Below are 25,164 nucleotides of genomic sequence, written 5' to 3'. Positions count from 1 at the left end.
ATTTTGCCCTACTCCCCTTTGGGCCCTCTTAAAAAAATCTCTTTTTTGCCAAAAAAAAAAGTAAAAATATTCCGAAATAAAGTTAAAAAAAACCAACCAAAGCCTTTATTTTTTTAAATAATCCCCCTTTTTTAACATACATACTGACTGGTGTAGGGTATCATATGGTCGGCTACGCCCGACTATACATTAATACTTGTTTATGTTAAGGAACTGAACCTGAACACGCTGACCTCAGCTGCATAAAGAAACCGCATTACAAACTTATACAACTACAAAGGTAAAGTCTTACGCTGGAAAAGTTTAAGCTTTAAATTATTATGGGAAATTCCTTTTCGACGCCGTGCAAGTACTCTGCAATTTTTTATGCAACATTTTTCATGGCCTGCAATATGTGCGACCATCTTCCGGATCTTGTAATCCCATAATTTAAACAAGTTAGAGTACTATATTCGGCTGTGCCAAATCTTAATAACCCTCCACCAGCAACTTCTTTTTATTAAAACCCATACTCGACAAAGGTTTTGTTTCCGCAATGAGGCTACTAATTGAACTAATTTTTATTAGATCCGTAAGTTTCGGATGTGGACCTCGTACGGATGATATAAATTATTATGGACCGATCGTACAGATGCAAAAAAAAAGAAAATGATTTATTTATTTACAAGCATTTATCAGAAGTCAATATTTATAATGAAATAAATTCGTTTAATTGATTTTTGAAATTAATGACTTTAAATCGGAACTATGATTAACATTAGGTAATATCATGTCCTTATATGGGAGTTGCGACCAATTATAAACCGATCCTGATAAAATTTCCTACAACGGTTTATGTGCACACATAATAAACTCCAATTGAATTTTACCCCAATTGCTTTATTATTTAATGAAATATGAGCGTTTATTTACCCAATACGGGCCTGCCAGGAAAAAAATAATGGAATAGTTTATATATATTCTCAAAACATATTTTTGTCTAATGTAACTCGATAACATTATAATTCAACAAAATATGTGCGTTTAAATGATTTTCGGAAGTGGAACTATATTAGAGTTATGACCAACCTACCCCAAAAAAATGTAATTGAATGGTTTAAATGAATACGAAACATATTCAAGTCAAATTTTATTCCGATAGCTATATAATTCTTTGAAATATGAGCTTTTAAGTGATTTTTGGATGTGGGCCTTATGTGGGAGCTATGACCAATTACGGACCTATTAAGATCTTCGTAAGTAGTATGATTTCTATTCATATTATATACATATGTATGTGCAAATTTTTTATTGATTTTTTAAGTATTGATAAACTAATTTGCGGGAATATAAACTTTTGTATGGTGGCTATGGGAAATTTTGAATTAATTATTGTGATTTTTCACATTCTTTAAGAAAAATATTACGTGTAACAAATTTCATCGAATTATCTTTTGTAGTTTCTGAGAAACGCACTTAAGTATTACGAAATAAAAAGTAATTTTTTTCTATATAGTCTGAAATTTTTAATCATAACTTTTAAGGTTGTGACTGATCATAACTTTTTTTAGACAGACAGACGGACATAGCTAAATCGACTCAGAATTTCATAAGGACCTAGAATATATATACTTTCTTGGGTCTCAGATAAATATTTCTTGGTGTTACACACGAAATGACAAAGTTATCCTCTATCACAACTGATGATTGTGGAGGGTATAACAAGTGAGTAGTTTTAGGATTACTCCAATTAAATCCATGAATGGATTATATGGTCCTCTTCTAAGACATCACAATGTTAAATGTAGTATGGTTTTCCATATATTTGGATTAGTAGTCTTAATTTTTTAGAATAACAGGTTTCCACAAATGGCTACCAAGGATCCAAAGATTATGAAGATTTTGATATTTCAATGCATGACTAAATAAGTGGTCATAATTAATTGAACATTCAGTTCCAAACATATAAAGATATCCGAACAAATTTTCCATCTCACCTGACTAACTAAGCCAAAAGAGCAGGGTTTATTTCGGTTCAAACTTAATAATCTACAATGAGATGCTACAATTGTAGATTTAATTTAATAGTTTCCCTATGATAAATGATAAAATAGGTACTTCTGTTATGTGGTGTGAACTGCTAATAATTTCTTTTACCAATTATACACAAAATCTTAATTTATAATTATTACAAGCTTTAACTCAACTCTCTCATAGAAAACAAGAAAGATTACTTCAAAATATTTTATTTACAAAGGAAATGAAAATTAAAACGGAAACAAAACGGCTGCCGTTGTAGTAGCTTTCATAAAATTCTAAAATTCTTTTAATCACAATCGTTTAAAATCATTTAAAATGTCAATCGAACATTAAACCGCAAATAAAAAAGCAAATTATCCACTAATGAAACGCGTTTATTAAACATTATAACAGACAATTTATTATCATTCCAAACAGGGGTACCACAGTATTTCATTATTTTATGAACTCCATCATTTACTAATACGACTGACTGAAGTGGCTACTGGCTGACTAACTGAGTATATCACGATGCCTGCAACAATGGTTGCAGTTACAAACAACTCCAAAATCATGTTCATACACTTATGTGTGTGAGTGTGTGTGACATCGTCCAGTACTTATTTACTATTACTTACTAATCCATCTTTAGATTAACTTCATCATCTTTGGTTTTTTCTCACTAATCGCTGGCTGAGAGGTATGAGAAGTTAGCGGCAGTGATCACCAACGAATGACAGTCGTCTGCGAAATTCTAGAGAAGGCAAGATGGACTTGGTCGACTATAAAACATTTAAACATGTGCGTTTTATTATGTCGCACATGTGTCATATTCAACGATTAAATATTTGCCACACAACATGAACCGTTAAATATCTTTGATTTTATAGAAAAAAATTAAACTCAAAACAGAAACAGTACACATTGTATGAGGATTATGGAACAAATCCAAATAGTATTGGCATGACCAGCCAGTCCTCTTCTCTATTTGTTCGTTTGTATAATTTTTTTAGGTTTTTATTTCATTTTCCTGTAATAGACAGGTTTATGCGATTTATAAGGGGGAAAATATTTATTTATTTCTACAATTTCTGTTTTAGTTTCTTTGCTTTATTTTTTGTTTTTTATTTTAGTTTGCTGTTGCAATCCTTAAACGGCTATAAAATTCTATAAAATTGGAAAGAATAGAATGTGTAAATGTGCGAGTGTGAATGTATATGTGAATGTATTTAACTGGCGATAACCATAAATGGTATAAATAATGCTAGGAGTGGGACAAAAAATGTATCAGGTGGCAGCCAAGTCAAGGTAGGGAATGCAGCCTTTAATATCAGTTCAATAACCGTTGAGTTGTTGCATTGTGTAATGATACTGATATTAGCGCTTGGTTTCAGAAAAAAATATTTATCTCAAGTGGAACATAAACACCGCAAATACTTTTTGATACTTATGTTAGAAATATTTGTTTTTTTTTTTTTTTTTGGGAAACTTTAACATGCAATTCGTAAAGAAATCAGTTACTGGCACCATTGAGGTAAGGAGAACAATCTTAACAATCCCACCGAACGAATACCGAAAATATAAAGTTTTATCTACAAAACTGTATATAACATTTTACTGAACTAGTACTAAACTAAACTAAACTAAACTAAACAGAACTAGAACAGAACTAGAACAGAACTAGAACAGAACTAGAACAGAACTAGAATAGAACTAGAACAGAACTAGAACAGAACTAGAATAGAACTAGAACAGAACTAGAACAGAACTAGAACAGAACTAGAACAGAACTAGAACAGAACTAGAACAGAACTAGAACAGAACTAGAACAGAACTAGAACAGAACTAGAACAGAACTAGAACAGAACTAGAACAGAACTAGAACAGAACTAGAACAGAACTAGAACAGAACTAGAACAGAACTAGAACAGAACTAGAACAGAACTAGAACAGAACTAGAACAGAACTAGAACAGAACTAAAACTAGAACAGAACTAGAACATAACTAGAACAGAACTAGAACAGAACTAGAACAGAACTAAAACTAGAACAGAACTAGAACTGAACTAGAACTGAACTAGAACTGAACTAGAACTGAACTAGAACTGAACTAGAACTGAACTAGAACTGAACTAGAACTGAACTAGAACTGAACTAGAGCTGAACTAGATCTGAACTAGAACTGAACTAGAACTGAACTACAACTGAACTAGAACTGAAGTATAACTGAACTAGAACAGAACTATAATAGCACTACTAATGAACTAGAACTAACTAGAACTGAACCAGAACTGAACTAGAACTCAACTAGAACTGAACTAGAATTCAACTAGAACTCAACTAGAATTGAACTAGAACTGACATACAACTTGAATTACGAAAATCTTTAAACAATCCAAGCAATTAGTATAATAATCTCTAATGAATTGCAATTTTAGTACTACTAATGCTTAAGACATCGGCAGCTTAACATCAACATTGATGATTATGTTGGTGTTAAGCTTCTAATCCCTATTTTGAATTGAAACCCATGTTATGTTAAATGTAATACGTATGTACATTGAACTTTCCAAATCGGTGTGATCACACGTATTTTATTTAACTTTATTATTTTTAAATTCTTTGTCTATTTGGAAAATTTACTTGTCAGAACTACGGAGGAAAAGTGGAAAAAAGCTAGTATATCGTAAAAAACGTAATTTTTGTAAACGTTTAAGATGTATATCTTTCTTTTTTATACCCTACACCACTTTAGTAGGCAGGGTATATTGGGTTTGTGCTGCTGTTTGTAACGCACAATAATATTGGTCCTATACCCACCTTAAAGTATACCAATCGGCTCAGAATCATTTTCTGTCGTTTTCAGGTCGCAGTTTTGAAAATAATTTGGTACATAATATTCTATTGCCTATTGAAAATGGTTAAGATCGGTCCATTATTTCACCTAGTCCCCATACAACTGCACCCGCCGAATAGTGCTTTAAATTCATAATTATGTTTAATATACTCATGTTTCGACAAAAACTACAAAAACCAAGTTCTATACAAGACTTGATGACCCTCACGAATTCCATAAAAATAGGTCCTCATATGACCCTAGCCCCTATGAAAAGCCCCTATCAAAATTTCACTTAAATGTTCACAATTTTATTCAACAATAAATGGCTTATGTATGTATATTTGAGGCAAGGTACAATTCAACTTAATTGCTTTATTATGGCAACTAAATCACATTTTTATCAAAGGTGTAGTGTATTATATGGTCGGCCTCGCCCGACTATAATTTCTTACTTGAAATTTTTTTATTTTTAAACTTTTACATTACCAGTTTGTTTTATGTTGTATGTATATTAGTTTGTATTTATGTGCTCAATGCTCGTACGTAATGTGATGCTTTAAGATTGACAACTTATTTTTATACCCTACATCACTTTTAGGTAGAGGGTATATTGGGTTTGTCCTTATATTTGCAACGCATAAAAATATTAGTAAACTTGTCGGCTTAGCATCGTTTTTTGAGTCGATTTAACAATGACTTTCATATACACGTTGTTGGCGCAGTAAAATAAACTTATTCCTTTTTGATTAAATAATAAAAACTTCTTTATTGAACAAATTATTTTTGGAGTGTAAATGAAAATAAAAATTAAGTTAAAACTACATTTTCTAAGAACATTTGATTCAAATTATAAACATATAAACAAGTAAGAATTTAGTTAAAGTAAAATCGGTTCTTCAACACACGTCTGGCTGAATATCTTTCCAAGCAAGGCAAGTGGCATTGCTAATATTTGGTACAATACGCCTTTTTTAGCCTTAAGCCTATTGAAAATGACAGCAGAACCCTCAAAAAGGTCTTTTGCATCTCGATAAAAAAATGGCACAATTAAGTTTTGTACCAAAATTTTTACAGACCAGTCCTCAATTCTCTCAGGCTCACCTACAAAGTCCATTCAGATAATGACTTTAATGTCCAAAAATTCAGCAATAATTGCTTTAAAAATTTTATCAAAATTATATTCATAACTGATTTAGGGTATTATATGGTCGGCCACGTGAAACTAGACTTTCTTATTTGTTTGAGGCGACAAAGCGTTAACCGACATTTTTAATGGTCTGCTCGCGATCGTATCGCTTTTTTTATTAATATGATTAATTCCTAATTTGGACGATCTTAAGGAAGTCGTTATCATTGTACAATTCTTTCAAATGTAATTGTATTTGAAAATGCAATAATTACCCCCAAACCTGCATTTAGTCACTATTTCGTCACGGATGTACTCTTTGTAAGGACAGTGGTGATAGTACCCTGTAAAAGAAGAACTTCTAAACAAGCCAAAAATAAGTAGAATTTACTCCATGGAAGTACTGAAAGACCCGAAGAAGTTATGATTTTAACACAGGCTTGTCATAGGAGGGCTGTACTTTTTATTTGATTCCAAACTTACTACATCTGAAGTAATTCTCCGGAACTTATTGAATAATACTTCAATTACACTTCCTAATAACTTCAAAAAAAGAAGAAGAAGACTACTCAGAAAAACTGGTTTCTTTTCGCTTCTTTGAGCGTCATTAACATCACTGGGTATTAAAGGTTTGCAATATTTGATCTTGTTAAAATTCTAGTAGCGAAATACTAAATTAGTGAAATTGTGTAGGGAATGGAAACTCATTCTAGGAATTCCTTGTTTTTCTTTCTATGTCTTTTGATTTATTTAACATTCGTCGAAACAATTGAACAATAAAACCGAATAGGTTTTATGGTCGCTGTGTACATATATAGTGGCTTTTAGCACTACGTTTCTACAAGAAGCCTAAATCTTTTACATCTCATGATAGCGATATGACAGTAGGGAGTAATCTGGGAATGAAATAAAACAATTTACCAAAATTTACCACTTATATCTTAAATGAGGCTGCCCTAATTTATTATATGTAGTTGTCATTGGTTACAGATAGAAATCGCTTGTGGTTGTTATTGTAATCAATAGTTTATATATTTGTCGCATCATACGTATTTGTTTATATTTTCACATGTGTATCTGTGTTTGTATCTACATTTTTCATTCTATAAAATAAATATAAATTCCATTGCAGTCAATAAAAAAGGTAAACACATCTTTAATTCCATCGATGATGTTTTTTTATTTTTTATTTTATTATTATAAACAACAACAATTGTCTTGCATTGCCATGTATGAGCGCAACTCAAAGTCAGAGTATATAAAATCTGATGATGTCTGTTTCATCTGTTACTTTTACACTGAACATGTCCACTTCAGTGGTCAACACAATTCGTTTTTTCCCTACTCTTCCTCTTCCTCCCTTCCACATTCAAACACTGGATAAATTTCATTCTATCCGACAGAGTTATGTATCTATCGGTATATCTTACCTTATATGTACGATTAAAAGCATTATCATTATTATGATTTACTATTTATTGTTGTCAACTTGTTTATTTTTTATTATTTCTATCTATTTTTTATTTCTCCATTTGATTTTCTGTCCATTTAAACAACATTTAATGTTAAGAGTAAGAAAAAAAAAACGTTAGTATTTCAAGCATTTTAATGCATCATCGACAGCTGCAGCTATAGGCTGCTGCTACAGCCTTAAAATATCATCATAAAGCGACATAAAGTTGTCGCATTTTGGTCTTCATCTGGATGGCATTTTCGCTGCTTCTTCGTTGGCTACTTACTTCATCTTTAGAGGAAAACAACTAAAACAATTTATCATTAAATATTCTTTACAGATGGATAAATTGTTTTGTACATCTTGTAGAGATGAGTTTGTAATGTTGTTGTTATTTATTTTCTTTCACTCGCTCGAAATGTTTAAAACACATAAATATTTATTTATTTCTTATTTTATTTTCTAGAATTTAATACGCATGATCAGCTAGATCAATAGTATAGCTTCATATATATTTGTAAATTCAAGAGTGTGTTTATTCACTTCACTTGCATCATCACCGAGATCAACGATCACTTAAGAGCGAGACAGTTAGATCACTAGAGTGAGAACATAGTAGACAGTTTTAAAAGTAAATTAGTTGACAGTTGTGGCGTCACTTTTTTTGTATCGCGCCTGTCTGGTTTTTAATGATGGCCAAAACAGATTTTTTTTGTTAACTTAGATTATTGACACCGACCGTTGTCTTTAAAGTTTTCGCCTTTTTATAAGGATTTCTTAAGATTTTTTTTTGTAAGGTTTTCCTTTTTATTTAGATTTGTCAGAAAAGTAGTGTTTGTCAGAAATATATAATTCATGTTCCTATCAATCTAGTAAAGTTGAGGTTTTATTATTCTCTATAAGCTTTAAGAAATTGTTAGAGGAAGTACACGAATTATTTAAGTAGTTTATGTTTAAGATATGAAAATTTGCTTCAAACTAAACAAGATTTCACAGAGAAAACATGTTTCAAATATAAAAAATTGCTTTAAATAGAAAAATTCTTTCTTGAGAAAAGTTGCGGCAACTTCCATAGAAAAGTTGTACAATCTGAAGCAACTTTTCTATAACAATGTTTCTTAGTTTCTATAAAAAAGTTGCTTAAAATTAGACAATATTTCCTTAAGAAAATTTACTTGAACCACTTTTTCTATACCAAAGTTGCTTCAACTTGAACAACTTTTCCTATATTTTCCTAAAGAAAAGTTGCGTCAATTTTTTTCTTTACAACATTTATTTAAGAAAAGTAACTTTAAATTCAACTACTCTTCCTTTAGAAAAATTGCTTCAACTTACAAAAGTTTTCCTAGATTGCTTCACACTAAACGAAGTTTCTTCAAATTAAACAACATTTTTTATGTTGCTTCAAATTCAGTATATTTTTTATAGAAAAGTTGTTTTAATTTAAATAACTTTTCCTATAGAATATAGAAAATTTTTCTGTAGAAAAGTGGCTTTTTATACTTTCTATACGAAACGAAAAGTTGCTTCAAATTAAATAACTTTTGGTGTTGATAAATTGTTTCAACAACTTTTTCTATAGAAAAGTTGGTCCAATTTAAATAATTTTTCAAATTTAACAACTTTTCCTATAGAAAAGTTGCTTCAAATTATATTTATTTTTTTTCTATATAAAGGTTATTTCCAGTTAAACAACATTTCTATTGAAAAGTTGCTTTAGATAGAGCATCTTTTTCTGCATAAAATTTTATAACTTTTTCCCTATAAAATATGATTCATATTAAACATCTTTTTTCTATAAAATAGTTATTCAAATTGTATAACTTTTTCTATAAAAAAGTTGCTTTACAATTTAATAACTTTTTCTATAGAAACGATGCTTTAAATTTAATAAATTTTCTATTGAAATTTCATTAATTTTACAACTTTTTTTACAACAAAGTTAATTGAAATTGAACAACTTTTTCTACAGAAAAGATTCTTCAAATTTAACAACTTTCCGTATAAAACAGCTTAAAATTTAATATTTTTTCAATATAAAACTTTCAGACCTTTTAATAAAGGAAAGTTGCTTTAAATTAATCGATTTTTTCCACAAGGAAAATTGCTTCTTATTGAACAACTTTTTTTGTCTTCTCATAGAAAAATTGCATCAAATTAAATTATGGAAACATCAGTACTTTTAAGATTCCTAATATTTACTCTGCTAAAAGAAGAAAATCCAATATATAAGTAGTTTTTGATTTTATTTATTAAAAAAAACAACTAATTAAAATTATTCCTATATGTATTATAAATTTAATAAAAATAATTTCCTAACTAAATGCAATATTTATTGAAAAAAAAACATATACTAACTAATTGTAAGCCCCGCATAAGGAACAAAACAATTTACATTTCAACTTAAATTTGTACAAATATTTTCGAAGAGGAAATTGGAATTATACATGCACATTCTCTATTGATTTACTTCATGTACTTTCTTTTGTTTTTGATGTTTTCGTTCGGGCAGGAACCAACTCATTGTAGCCAAGAGGACACATATGCCCAGCAAACCCCAAAGTACATTGTCACAGAAATTAAAGAGTAATTGACCCAAGAAATTACTGCCAAAGACAGCACCCAAACGACCAATCATCATAATGAAACACATGCCCATGGCATTAATATTCGTGGGAAAGAATTCCATTGAAATGGTGCTGACCAGACCACCACAATTACCAATACTCATGGTGAGAGTGAGTAAAATGACAACAACATAGAAATTGGAAGTCCAGCGAATCATGGTCACAGATATGCCGCCAATAACTAACCAACTAACTGTAAAGGAAAATAAGTTTAGAATACAGAATAAAATTTATTATTTGACTAAATTGAACTTACTTATCAAATTCTTTTTGCCAATATAGTCAATGGTAAAGGCAAAGATTAAATAGAAAACAGCAAATGCAGCACCCACAAATATAATGACCATAAAGGGGAATGTATCGATGATGCCGTTGCAAACATCACTGGTTAAATCGGCTCCAGTTTCCATGTTACTTAAAATATGACAGACATTATAGCCTAAACCATCCTTAGCCACCATTTCATTGAGCATAGTAGGGAACCTGAAAGTGAAAGGAAATTATTTTTGAAAAGAAGTTGAGAAGTTTCAAGAACTACGTCGCGTTATACTACTTTCGGATTAATGATAATCTTTTATAAGTATTTCTGTACAGATTTAAGTATTTTCTTTCCTAGGAAACTCGGAATGATTGGAAAACTAACAAAGTTTTGACATACATATATCTGCTTAAATTACTCCAGTTTCCCGATCATTCCTTTTCTTTCAAAAAGTTGGATCTTGTCTTCTAATCAACGAATTGATTTTGAAAGTAATTGATTGCTCTTATCTGAACATTTATAACTTTCTAGAACTTACCACATGAAAATTCCCTGAGAAATGCCATAAACGATAAACATAATGCCACAGATATTGATGGTATGAAGACAGCGTTCGCGATAGAACAATGGAACAGTTTGACTCCAAATCAATTTTAATGCATCTTTAACACCTTTAACATTTGACAAATTTGCACCATTTGATTCCATTACAATATGCTTGACGGGATAATCAGAAGCAGGACGTCCAGTATTCTTAACAAAAATACCACGTAGAATCTCCAAAGCACCGTCATGATCACCCTGAACCAAAACATACTTGGGTGTTTCGGGTAACATAAATAGACCCAATAAAGCCAAAAGCGATAAGGAAGAATTAACCATTAACAATATGCGCCATGAGGAGAATTTCATGCCAAACAACATGGCATCTATGCGTAAAGGTAATACGAAAATGGCGGCGGCTGTAAAGAAATTAAAAATTAAAATCTCTTTTATATTACACTTATCCAAATACACTTACTGGGCAAATACATTAAAGCTATAGGTAAAAATCCAGACAATAATGTCACATGCTTTACTCTTGTCTTATTGCCATGGAACTCGCCACATAAACTAAACACACATGCCTGACCACCCGATATAAAGAAACCCGTAAAGAATCTAAAAACGATTAACATCCAGATGTTTACGGAAAACGCCGATACTATGGTTGATATCGAGGCCAAGATGAGAGCCATTCTCAGGGTGCGTATACGACCACAGGTATCGGCTAAAAAGCCCATGGCATGTGAACTTAACACAATACCAAAGAAGCCAGATGATGCCAATATGCCTTGTTCCGTTAACGACGCTACCAAATCACATTTCATTGAGGGCAAAATAATACTGACACACATAATTTCCACCATGACAGCCATAAAGCAAATACCGCACACCACCAGCAAAGTGTAATGGAATTTTCCGATTTTTGTCAAAGACACGGCCTCTTCAAAGGTGTGTGTGAGTATGGGCGCGGGTAATTTTTCTTTTTTGACATCTGTAAAGGAAAGATTGATAAATAAATATATTAGTTTTCTTTAGTAAATTTATGCAAATCTTATTTAACCTATCAATCTTAATTATTGTTATTATAGCTAAAAATTTTGTTTAGTAAATTCGTTTTAATTTAAGAATTTAGTTTCAGTTTTTATCGAAACTTGTTAAACATAAGTTATGTTGTCTCCGCCTTCTGCTACTAATACTGAAACGTCTACAGGCGAAAAAGTTTTGCCCAACGATAGTCAACATTCAGAATTCTTTGATTCTCAGTTATTTCGCATAATTTCCTTATTTTTATATTTGGGCGGTATTAGCGGTTTGGGCATGGCTCTTTCATTTTATTATTTAATGTTTTTCGATTCAAGTATGCCGGATATTTATTTAAAATTTCCAATTTCTATTAATGGGGTTCCGGCTCAAAGGATACAAGAAATTGCTAAATAAAAGTAAGTAATATTTGAAAATAAATTTATTTTTTATTTAAAACATACCAGAGTCTCTGTTGGGAATCGAAACCATGGACTCAGACTGTTAGAACTAGGGTTAGTATACGTTTATATCTTCTTTTCTAATTTTAAAGTCATACATATATTCATGCTGGTAATGAAAACATTTATTATATTGAACATTTCATCCATCAGACTCGATCAAAAGTCTTAGTTAGATCAAAAACTGCAATCATATAAATAGAGCAGGCATTAACAAAGATATCGAAACTGAATCGCTACGCAAAAAGTATGTGCAGATATTAAGACGCGAAAAAGCTTACCCCAGGAGTAGGGTAGTTAAGCATTCTGCTTATTGTTAAAAGTAAGATGTTTCTTCGATTCCGACACTTTTTTGAGCCAATGAAACATTGAATTACTCGATTGATAAAGCTAACCATTTAACTGGTTTATTGGAAAAAACTTGCACTTGCCACTGCTGGATCTGGAAAGAATATTAGTAACTATGTGAAACGTATTTATATTCATATAAACTCCAATTAAATGGCGGAATGCAAGGGTTTTATTTATAGTCAAACCCGAACGTAAGCTGATATGCCTTGCATACCCCATAAAGCATTGCAACTGCTTGGGTATAAGTGCTGCCATAAGCACTACGTCAGCCGAAGCTCTGAAAATGTTGCTAGATGTTCCAGTCAGTGAAGAATATATAAGATATGAGGCAGTACTATACACCTGAGAGCTGGTCACAAAAATATTTTAAACATAGAGGATTGGTGGCCAAAAATATTATCCCAAATCTATATTTAAAGGCCAGTACCATTCTATAAACACATAGGAGACGACATTATTTGTAAGGAACTTTTTTTCTATGTGCAAACACAATGGTAAAAATTCAATATCGCAAAATATTGATTATTTTAATGGTAAATGTGGTTTCATCTTGAACCAATTACAACTGGGGTAATTAAATTTGTTTTAGAGAATAATACATAAGAAATAACAGTGTGTAATTTTTTTAACCACAATTTTAAACTATTTAAAATTCTTTTGCTTTTGCGTTTACGTTTTCTATTTTAACTACTACAACAATGTATTAGTTGCAGCAATAATACTAAATACTTAAAAATGGTTGAAAAATATTGGTCAACTGTGGTCCGAAATACTCTACAACAAATAGGTGATTATAAAATTGATATAATAAAATTCAATAAAAAATATTCTCCAGTCCATAGTCTAGTCCATAAACTAATCTGTAGTCTATACATAGTCTAGTCTATAGTCTAGTCTATAGTCTAGTCTATAGTCTAGCCTATAGTCTAGTCTATAGTCTAGTCTATAGTCTAGTCTATAGTCTAGTCTATAGTCTAGCCTATAGTCTAGTCTATAGTCTAGTCTATAGTCTAGTCTATAGTCTAGTCTATAGTCTAGTCTATAGTCTAGTCTATAGTCTAGTCCATAGTCTAGTCTATAGTCTAGTCAATAGTCTAGTCTATAGTCTAGTCTATAGTCTAGTCCATAGTCTAGCCTATAGTCTAGTCTGTAGTCTAGTCTATATAGTCTAGTCTGTAGTCTAGTCTATAGTCTTTAATCTCGACTATAATCTAGGCTATAGTTTAGCCTATAGTCTAGGCTAAAGTTTAGTCTATAGTCTGGCCTATAGTTTAGTCTAGAGTCTAGTTTATAGTCTAGTCTATAGCCTCTATAGCTATAGTCTACATATTCAAATGTGTTGTTTGGGATGTTACAAAACTAAATGTAAACACATTATACCCACTTAAATAGTGTAGCTCAACAGTGTATGTAAAATAAACGTAAACAAATGAAAAATAAATAATTTTTTTAAAGCCCACCCAATGTTGGTTGTCTCGACAATTAAAAAGAAAACCGCAAAAATGAATATGCACGCACACAGTTACAGAACAAGTACATTTGTCGAAAACATAACAACAAAATAGTAAAATATCGAAAAAAGTGGAAAAATATATAAACATAAACGCAGATACTTGCGGGTAAATTTTTTCTAAATAGTCATTAACAACAGTTACACCTTAGTACAACAAACTTGAGTTCAAATTTGTAAATAATTATAGGAAAAAAACCCTCAACAAATATTAAAATTTATTAAGATTTCTTATATTTTTATAAAAAATACATATAAAACTAATCTTATATTATTAAAAACTCTAAAAAGAATTGAAATCAACTGCGACAAACATGGCTCAACCTGCTCAACCTTCTCAACCTGCTGCTGACAACGCTGAAAAGAAAGACGAAGAGGTTCAAGTTCCCAAAAGTGAAGATTTTTTCGATTCGAAAACCTTTCGTTTAATTACATTGGCTTTGTATATGGGCGGCGTGAGTGGTTTGGGCATGACTTTGGCCATGTATTATTTATTTATATGGGATTCCAGTATGCCTCCGCTGCCAGAATTCAAACATACACATCACATGGGTTAACGCAATATTTAACCAAGTAAGTACTAATTACAATATCCTCGATTATATACATAATTTTTTTATTATATATATAATTACCTATGTATATCAATAAATTTTTCTTCATTTATCTATAAAGTGTTAATAAGAATCGTAAAGTCTTGCACACATATTTGAAATATAGAAACTTTCAAGCCCTTGCTCTACTCAAATCAAGCATAAGTGTATAATTAATAAACAACAAACAATTTATTTATCTATAAGAGGGTACATAATTTGGGTATAGGATAAATTATGTACCTATCCTCACAAAATTTGGTACATACATATATAGATGTTGACTACCATAAAACTTTTCTTAAGCTAGTTAGGAACGCTAAAGTCATTTTTTGAAAGGAACATTATATAGACACTAGGGTCCAATTTAGGCCAATCCCAGAAAGTTCCTAGGTAGGGGACCTTAAATGGTAAGAATATTTCAAATATGAAGCGGCAAGAAGAAACTGATTTTCACAGAAGTCGCTAGAAAAATCTTATCTTATTCGATATCTTATGTCGAATTTTAACATTCTACTTTTTTTTTGGTCATTATATATTTTAAATGGCTAAATCGAAAGTGATTTAATAATTCTGAACCCATTGGTATACTTTACGACCAATACAAACACACACAAATGTTATAAATGTATTATAGATTTAGAAACTAAAATAAGTATGATTATATAGTCGGGTATTACCGAACATAGTAAGTATGTTCAAAATGTGGATTATTTTTAAAATAAATAATTTTTTACCTTAGTTTTGAAATTTTCTAAATAGGTCTCATATGGAGCGAAAGGTACATATGGACCTATCCTTATACACTTTGGAAGAGGCATTTACTTCTAATTCAAAGTTATTTATGTAGAATTTAATTGCGTTATAAGTGTTTATAAGTGAATTTTCATTAAGTCATTTTCTGAAGGGGATCATTACAAAAATCGGCAGTGACATTTGAACTTTTACAAAACTAATTTTAAGCGATTTTTGTTGACATACTAAAAAATTTAACATAATTATGGACCCAAAAGCTCTATTTGGAGGGTACGGTTGTATGGGAACAAGGCTAAAGAATATATGCCAAATTCCATTAAACTTCTTGAAAACTGCTACCTGTAGCGTGCGCATAAGCTTTACATTTACAGACGGACAGATGGACGTATCTTAATCAACTCAGAAAGTGATTCTGGTCTGGACTAGGACTAATATTTTTGGTTTTTACAAACATCAGCACAAACGCATAATACCCTCCCCACTATAGTGGTGTAGGGTATAAAAACATAGTTTCATGGTTTCATAGAACTACAAAAACCAGATCTCAGTTAGCCTTATTACTTTATCCTTAAGACAAAGTGGGCGGAAAAGCACTCAACGGGTCTGTAGACGCTAGAAGTACAATCATAGTTTCATGATTTCGGTGTCGTTGCCGAAAAAAACAACAGAAACCCTTAAGAGGAGTGTCTGTATTGTTAAGCGTGCGTTGAAAAAGAAATATATCGGATAAATGAGAAGTGTGCAGGGTTGTGTGGGGCACATTCAGGGTTTACTCTGAATTACCACAGTGTGTTTTCAGTGGGTAAAAACTTTTCTTTGGATTATTTAATGGTTCTGTTGAGAATCAAAAGAAGCCATCCCATCTGCGCGACTTTGTCCCGTTGTTCTTACAATATTTATGGACAGACGGAAACATGTCCAAAATTGCAATTTGCATGTTCTTTGCAAAGCACAAAGAAAAGAATGACTTTTGACCATTGGTAGTAGAAGTGGTGTATGGTTTGGTTTTAGGTTACTTCCCCTTAGGATGGCCTACAGAAAACTCAAGTTCAATATCTGTTGGAAAGTGTGGATTGTACATACCTAGTAGTCTATTAAAAAGTCAATACGTCACAAATGTACTCTCTGTAAACAATTGTGAAGACAGTCATTACTTTAGATTCTCCAAGTAATCTAAAGAGTAGCCACATAGAAAATTAAGATTACAAGGGTACAGTTAGACTAGCCTTCTAACTGTATCCTTGTAATCTAGAACAAGAACATTTCTAAATAGTCATTAAGTGACACATTTTATAACTTATTTGGTACTATTCCCCCAAACAGCAGGGTTTAATTTAGAGCGTAGACATACAAAAATCTTTATTAAAAAGGTTAATTGCTATGCACTCACTCATTTAGACTAGTTTTCTTACTGTCCCTTGTAATCTATAACAAGAACAGTTGAAAGTAGATAGTCATTAAGGTAAGGGTAATTAATCCTAAGAGGCACGTTTAATAGCTGATTCGGTACGGTCTCCCCGAACTGCAGGGTTTAAGTAGCGTTATATTAGTACAATGTTATATTCATAAGTCGATTTATTTAGTTGTTTCTTATGGCCACAGATTTTAAAAAAATAGACTTTAAGAATTATATAATGGACCTTCAGTTATTTTTTCACTAGAATATATAAAAAAGTTTTTAAGTAAATAAATCTTATAATTTTAAATATTAAAAATTTTTGAATTCAAATTATTTGAGCTTTTAATTTAATTATTTAAAATTATATGTCTAAGTCAAATTTTTCAAATGATATTAAAAAAGGATATAAAACTTACCGCATTTTAAAGTTTATATTCAGACTGTGATATATATTACCCAAACAACTACTAGATTCCATCTAATTTTCTTTTTCAAATGATTTTCCGTTATTGTTTTCATACGCGATTAATGGCGTTTGATGATGTGAAAGAACTATTATAAGTAAATCCAAACTTGATTAAAAGGATTGCTATAGTTTTAAGCCATTTTCTACTCATTTCGTTTCTAATTTACCAATTGTCAAGAACAACAAGAACAAGACGCCATACGCCAATTGTACATAACATAAATTCCTTTTTGGATTATCTTGTAATACGTACACTTCATACGACACTTTTAACTTTTGTCATAACAAAAAAAAAATTAAAACAGAACGGAACAGAACAGAACAGAACATGGTGGTGAATAAAAAACATGTCAACTTGGCACTTTTAACAGCGAATTAATCGGCTTTTTTCCATTTCGATAAATCCCAGTCACAATACACAAACATATGAATGAATACACCAACTACGACAACAACTGCAAATACATACAACCTTATACAGTTACTTGAACATTTATCCAGCATTAACTATGAAACGACTACCTTAACTAATATGACCCTATAGTTTGAGAGATAAAAAAATTTTATATATTTTAATGCTTAATAGACTCTTGAGCCTTTTGCTTGTATATAAAAATGTAAAGCCCCTTGATTACTTAACTCATCACTGGTAAACTAAAGTATGGACAATGGTCTGCTAAATATAGTTTGAGAGATAAAATATTTATATATTTTAATGCTTAATAGACTCTTGAGTCTATTGCTTGTATATAAAAATGTAAAACCCCTTAATTACTTAACACATCACTGGTAAACTAAAGTGTGGACAATGGTCTGCTAAATATCTCCAATGTAATTAATAGATTAATGACTTTAAATTGTTCACTTGGTAATGAAGAATATTTATTAATATTACTAATTTTTTCATCACCAGTGGATCGGGACTGTTACTAAGATCTACCGAAATGTTCTTATTACTACAAGTGCATTTACTACTTGCTATAAAATACAATACTCTGGTAAGGTAATACCGCATTCGTATCTTTATACATACACACCTATAATGAAATATGCAATAAGTACAAATTTACTTGAGTAGCAGGTTTGTCTGTCTATATTTTAACTGCAGTTAAGTAAATGCAACCAATCCAGTCAATATCAATTTAATTCATTCAATTTTTAACAATTCATATATGAACGTGATTTTAATTATTTTAATTATAGTCATTTGGTTCTTTTTGGGTGCATTTTTTAAAATTGATTTCTATATAAAAGAAGTGTTTAAAAGTGTTTAACTAAAAATACATTAACTAAAAGAAAAACAAAAATACTGCAAAATGTCTAACGCCAGCAATACCATTACTGCGGATCCTTTGAAAATCGTTAATATTCTGTTGCCTGCTACTGATATTAATGATAAAGAAAATGACAACTCCGATACGAGTTCGGGTGATAGTGAGGATCGCAGCACGTCTGTAAATGTTTCGAGTGGTTATGTACCACCACGTTTGGTCCTGAAGGAAGACGACTTATATGCAGAACCTACATTTTCCGAGAAATTCTTTCGTTATTTGGTTATTGTTATTTATTTGGGTGGCTTAAGTAGTTTGGGCTTTTTCCTCTCTATGTATTATATATTCTTTTGGGACTCACGTATGCCACCCGTTTACAAGCCCACCAAAAAACCACCAGTTTTTATTAAACCATAAATGTGGTTTGCAAAAAAAAAAAAACACAGGTACGTAATTTTATTTTTTTTAATAAAATGCATAAAATCTGTCAATATAAATAAAAGTCAGGGTGTTCAAAAACTTTTAGTTTCCTTAAAAAGGAAAAAATTAAATTTAACTTTAAAATGTACTATTTTTATATTTAACATGATAAATTAAAAAAGTACTGTCTGTTTATTCATGTAAACCTTGTGAGCACACTACAGGTCGCAATTTGGGCACATGCTCTTCTTTTGCTCCAAGGACGAGGTTGAAATTGGTCCATTATATCGTCTAGCCCCCATACAACCGCACCACCAAAATTGGGTTCATAATTACTAAAATATTCTATTATGTCAACAGAAATAGCAAAACGTTTTAAACTTTATAGAACTTTAAATGACTCTACAGACTTTTTAATGATCAGGCCTATTTTGACCTTAGCCCCCATCAGGCGAGGATCCAGCTCAAGCGTTGGGGGATTTTATTTTTTACTTATATTAATTTCTTTTTTCCCATTTTTATATTTTGTATGAAAAATTTTTGGTTTTTAGGAAAATTTCGCCTGGCCCCCATACAAACTCCTCTTCAGAAGATGATTTTGAGATCAAAATTTAATTATAAACACAAATAACACGATTAAATTCTACATTAAAAACTTTGAAATATACGTAAATTCCTCAACCATATTCACCCCTACTCCCCTATGAGCTCTCTTTAAAATATTTAGGAATTAAGTTAAAAAACCAATTAAATGCTTTATTATTTCAAAAATAATACAAATTTGTAACACAGGTGCAGGGTATCATATAGTCGATTACGCCCGCCTATTCATTCATACTTGTTTAAAAATTTAAAAAGTTCCATTATCAGATGAAAGTTCCAAAATTCTTTTCCTCCTTAAAACACACCTAAGCAAAATTTGTGTACCACATCCCAGCATAAATAAAACGAAATACTTCAAAAAGAATAACATTTAGCACAACTTCTAAAGAAGCACTAAGTAAATTTTTGTTACCTTCCACAATACTACAATTTCACTTCCTAATAACTTCCAGAAAAAGGAACATAAAAATTACTTCCTAAGAATGACTTCAGATGTAGTGAATTTGTAATCAAATAAAAAGGACATCCCTCCTATGACAAGCCTATGTTAAAATCATAACTTCTTTAAAGTAAATTTTATCTCTTTGTTCGCTTCTTTAGAAGCAGTGGGAAATCAACCTGCCCGAAAGTACTGAAATGTATAATTAACATCTTTTTCTGAAGGAAGAGGCTCTCGCTCAAGCTTTCCTAAAGGAATAGACTCTTACTTAGTTAAGCTTTTCTTTATGTAAAGGTATATCGCTAGCTCAAGCTTTCCTATAAAAAAAAGATCTCTCTAGCTCAAGCATTCCTTTAGGAAAAGTTATGACCAACTTAAGCCTTCCTATATTAATAGGCTGTGGCTTTAGGAAGAGACTGCCGATAGTTGAATCTTTCATGCTTAAGCTTTCCTATGGAAAGGCGATACTTCCTCTAACCATCTTACAGGAAAAGGTTTTCGCTCAAGCTGAATATCGCTTACTCAAGCTTTCCTCTTAAAAAAATTCTTGCTTGTTAAATGTTCTCTATAAATTAAGCTTTTACATGCGAAAAGGCTCTCGCTAGATTAAGCTTTCATATAGGGAGAGGTACTTTTTTTAGCTCAAGCTTTCTTAAAGAAAGAGTTATCGCTAACTCAAGTTTTCAAGTAAAAGTTCGTGTTAGATTAAGTTTTTTAGTAGGAAAAGTTCTAGGCAGATTAACTTTTCTATTAAGAGAAATTCTCGGTAGATCAAGCTTTCCTATAAAAAAAAGTTCTCGTTAGCTTAAGCTTTCAGTCAGCAAAAATTTTCTACAGCTTAAGCTTTCCCATATTTCTCCAGCTTTAAAAAAAATCACAAAGTAAAGCTTTTCTTAAGAAGTGACAATAGCTAAGTTAAGCTTTCTTATAGGAAGAGGGTGTCGTTAGGTTATGTTTGAGTATTTAGAGACATTCTTGCAAGCTTAAGCAATCCTATGTCTACTAATAGGAAGAGTTTTTTAAGCTGTTCTATAGGAGAAGGCTTTCATCAGCTCAAGCTTTTATACATTAAGCATAATATAATAAAATTTTGCAACCCTTGCAGTTTAAGAAACAACTGTGATTACCCCTTTTAAAACGTAATTACAAGTATCGAGTATCAGAGTAATTTAAAACCTTCATTTGTGTAGTATTTAACACAAGTGTCATGTTCAAAATTTAACAACTATTTGTGAGTGTTTTTGACACGCGTTTGTTGAAAACACAATACATACATGTAATTTCGTAAAAGTAACAAGACACATAAGGAAAACAATAAAATCGAAACACACAGACACCTGAATTGAGCTTTTCAATTGTATGTTTTGTTTTGCAATTTGTTTTTGTTTTTTCGTTGTGCCTCATTTTGAGCCTTAAATAGAATTTAAGTCACCTGTACAACAAAAACTAACCTCTTAACACAGTTTCTGTTGTAAACCAAGGAAACCTTTCAAAGTCAAATCAATACTGATTACCTAGAAACAACAAACAAACTAAAAAATAAAACGTTTAAAAAATAATCAATAACCATTTAGAAGAATTTATGGTACCCTTAGTTGGTACTGAACATTCTCCCAAATGTTAACGGTAAGTACTTTTGTACCACAACTGAAAATGAAAATGTGTGTTTCTAATAAAAATGACATGATAATTTTGCAAAGAACAGAATTTAGAAAATGTACATATAAGGTAATATGTGTCTGTGTGCGTTTAATGTGTTTCTGTCATGATTAATGTAGAAGGTAATGGAAATTGTTTTGACTTGTTTTGAAGGATAAGAGGCAATTGGTTAATTAGTTACACACAGATACTCTTTTATCACAGTTTTTTTTTCAAGGTGTAATTAATCATTAATTACATTGATAATTAATTAGTAGAAGATATCAATTACAACTGACAAGTATCTACCCTACCATTTTATAATCACTGTTCCTAAAGGATGTAATATCATTTTCAGGATACTTGGATCTTATTTCGACAAAATCTAAATCCCAAATTTTTTTAGTTATGCCCGTAACGGATTTTTTTTTATTCTGGACAAACCTTTTGGCCTGGTGTCGTTGAGATCAGCTTACATGATTTTAGTAATCCAACACTTCTTTACTTTTTTCCAAGTGCCAGTATCTCTCGTTATGTCACTTGGTTTTGCAATCATAGGGTTAATTATCTCAAGCTCCCAGTCCTTTTTGCAAAGACAGACATGGGAAATTTCAATTTTTATATGGTACTATTTTTTAGGAATAAAATACTGAATTACATTTTATAGTACTTTAAGAAGCATTTGAAGTAATTATTGACTAGTTTAATAACTTATATATTGACGTTTTTATTATCTGGGTACTAATTTTCTCTGAACCATACTGTTGACTTACTTGTGACTTGTCTATAAACTAGTCTTTGAGCTAGGCTATTAACTAGACTACTGATTAGTCTTTTAGTAATATATTGACATGTTTATTAACAAGTCTACGGAGTAGTTTGTTGACTAGTCTATTAACTAGACTACAAACTAGTCAATTTTCTGTGAACTATATTGTTGACCTGTCTATGGAGTAGTGATTAGTCTGTTGACTAGTCTGTGAACTATACTGTCTATGGAGTATTGTTTAGACTATTGACTTGTCTACCAGTCTTATGATTAGTCCGGTGACTTTTCTATGGACTATTATTCAGTCTATTGAATAGACTAATCCATTGACTAGTATATTGATTAGTCTATTTACTTGCCTGTGAACTATATTGCCTACTCGTTAATTGACTATTGACTCAACTATTGTCCTGTCTATTTAGTCAATTGATTTGTGTGTGAACTATATTATTGACTAGTCTCTTGACTAGTTTATGGACTAGCCTATTGATATTTTTTTAAATTATTTGTTGTTTTAAAAAAACTACTGAATTTTCCATGTCAGATGCAAAGCATACCACTGGAAAAGAATTCGATTACAGTCCAATATGGTCTTAGATTTAAGCTTTTATAGCCCAAATATAATTCAGGCTGTAGGCATGTGTGTAACATATTAAATCAAATCTATTTAACACTTCCACTTGGAAGTTATTGCTGAGATTGTTTCTAAGCGATACATGTGTTTCGATCCAAAGTATATCGAGCAATATTGTTGAGGTTTTGTTTAGCATATATTGAACCTTAAATTCTTATGTTATTTATGGAATATTTCAAATATTGACTAAGAACTTACATATCATAAAACTATGTATATTAGCCTCTAGTTCCATCACTTTATTGCATATTTTCAAATATCAAGTATCATTAAACAAAATTAATACTTGTCATTTAAAAAAAAAAATACATCACCGATTGACTACCCACTGATAATGTACTCAATCAACTTAAATTAGTTCTTAACTAAATACAAAATAATTTTATCCCCACATTTTACGATTATAATACTCACTTATTCTTTGTTGCAATAAACCAAAACAACAAAAAAAACGGAAAACCCAATTTCTTTCTTATTGTTTTACTCTTATAAATACTTAGATATTTTATCTATTCCCAAACTTGTTAAACTCGCATTCGTTTTCATTTTTATAAAATTTATCTTTTTTAAAAGATTTTGACATACTTTGGGTTTTATGACTATAAACGTTTCACAAGAATTTCCTATATAAAACGGAAGGTTTATCATTTTTATATTTTTTCCCAACATAAGAATCACAAAACTTTCCATAATCCTTTGTGGTAAAGAGAGAGAAAAAAAGAGAAAAATAAATAAATTATCATAACTTTTGAAATATGATGCAGAACTTATTAAAAACTTTGTTACAATTCAAAAACCCATTGATTTTTCATTCTACTTGATGTGTTACAACAAGTAGTACTTTTCGATTCGTTTATTAAACTGAACGCGTATCACATTTACATCCCACAGATACAACAAAACTTCTTTATGATTTTTTTGTTTGTAGTTGTTGGCGAAAAATTAATGATATGGAAAAATATTGTGTACGAGTTGTGAAAGCAAAAGGATTTTTTCTTTTCATTTATTCATTCAAACATAAACATACTTACATAAATACATTCTCATACCATTATAATCAAACAAAACTACACACAACTGATTATAAACATTCAGAAATAAACGGACATGGACATTAGGGTAGTGTATTTTAAGCTTTTGCTTCGAATTGCGAAAAAAGGCCTATAAATAGACAGACTTCCAACAGGCCGATCATCGCAGAATTTCCTAGAAAGGTTTAAGCTATTCACAGTATCTTTATAACACGTGATCTACGTGATCTACGATGTTCAAGGAATTATGTTTTCTATAAAAATTGCTCTAAAAAATTTTAAACATATCACCCTAAAGGATATACCCTTAACCGTTTTCGTTTACATGAAAATGAAATTAAAAACTCAAAGAGTTTTCTCGTTGTTTTTGTATTTCATAAATGTAACTCAACAAGAACAACATCAACAAAAAATATGTTTTTTAATGAAAACTCATTGAACGAAATCCAAAGTTTACGCATTGTGCGTTTTTATATGATAAAGATTCATTTTAGTTTTGCATTTTGAAATTTTCATTATTTTTAATCAAAATTGTGAAATCAGTTCAATAATATTTACATTTTAAATTGTAGGGGAAGAAATTGCACAACTTAAAGACATTTTTAAAGAAAAAAATTAAACATTATTTTGAATTAAATATTTTTAAACCAATCAAATAAAATTGTAATTTTTTAATTAAAATAAATTTTCTAATATGCTATTCAAACCATGGAAAAACTTATAGTTTTTGGGGTTTTGATTGAACAACTACAATAGTCTTTTAAATATACTACATCACAGTCTATACTGTATCGTATTATAAAGTCCGGATTACTGAGTAGTATCTAGTCTATTCTGTAACCTAGTTTAGTCTATAGTCTAGTCTATAATCTAGTCTAAAGTCTAGTCTATAGTCTAGTCTATAGTCTAGTCTATAGTCTAGTCTATAGTCTAGTCTATAGTCTAGTCTATAGTC

General features: G+C 30.7%; 4 protein-coding genes across 4 annotated transcripts in view; 3 read left to right on the top strand and 1 right to left on the bottom strand.

Annotated features, from left to right (window-relative positions):
* Positions 1-9,707: 9,707 nt before the first annotated feature.
* Positions 9,708-25,164, bottom strand: part of LOC111680002 (putative transporter svop-1) — a 45,729-nt gene continuing 30,272 nt past the window's right edge. Inside the window, exons 2-5 of the mRNA XM_046946082.1 lie at positions 11,324-11,839; positions 10,841-11,264; positions 10,300-10,526; positions 9,708-10,236 (exon numbers count right to left, since the gene is read on the bottom strand). Of these exons, the coding sequence (XP_046802038.1) occupies positions 9,875-10,236; positions 10,300-10,526; positions 10,841-11,264; positions 11,324-11,839 (1,529 nt within the window). The 3' untranslated portion in view covers positions 9,708-9,874. The remainder of the gene's footprint in view (positions 10,237-10,299; positions 10,527-10,840; positions 11,265-11,323; positions 11,840-25,164) is intronic.
* The window catches only part of LOC111677022 (COPII coat assembly protein SEC16), a 35,329-nt gene continuing 22,333 nt past the window's right edge, over positions 12,169-25,164 (top strand). The window contains exon 1 of the mRNA XM_046946083.1: positions 12,169-12,287. Coding sequence (XP_046802039.1) covers positions 12,245-12,287 — 43 coding nt within the window. The 5' untranslated portion in view covers positions 12,169-12,244. The remainder of the gene's footprint in view (positions 12,288-25,164) is intronic.
* On the top strand, positions 14,307-14,763 carry LOC111680008. The gene has a single exon (XM_023441614.2). The coding sequence runs from the start codon at positions 14,505-14,507 to the stop codon at positions 14,745-14,747; it is 243 nt and encodes an 80-aa protein (XP_023297382.2). The 5' UTR covers positions 14,307-14,504; the 3' UTR covers positions 14,748-14,763.
* Positions 18,604-19,116, top strand: LOC111680009. The gene has a single exon (XM_023441615.2). It carries the CDS (start codon positions 18,721-18,723, stop codon positions 19,090-19,092), a length of 372 nt encoding a protein of 123 aa, XP_023297383.2. The 5' UTR covers positions 18,604-18,720; the 3' UTR covers positions 19,093-19,116.

Source organism: Lucilia cuprina, chromosome 3 (genome assembly GCF_022045245.1).
Source record: "Lucilia cuprina isolate Lc7/37 chromosome 3, ASM2204524v1, whole genome shotgun sequence".
NCBI lineage: Eukaryota > Metazoa > Arthropoda > Insecta > Diptera > Calliphoridae > Lucilia > Lucilia cuprina.
The sequence above is the reverse complement of the archived record's forward strand: the minus strand, read 5'-3'. Positions and strand labels throughout refer to the sequence as shown.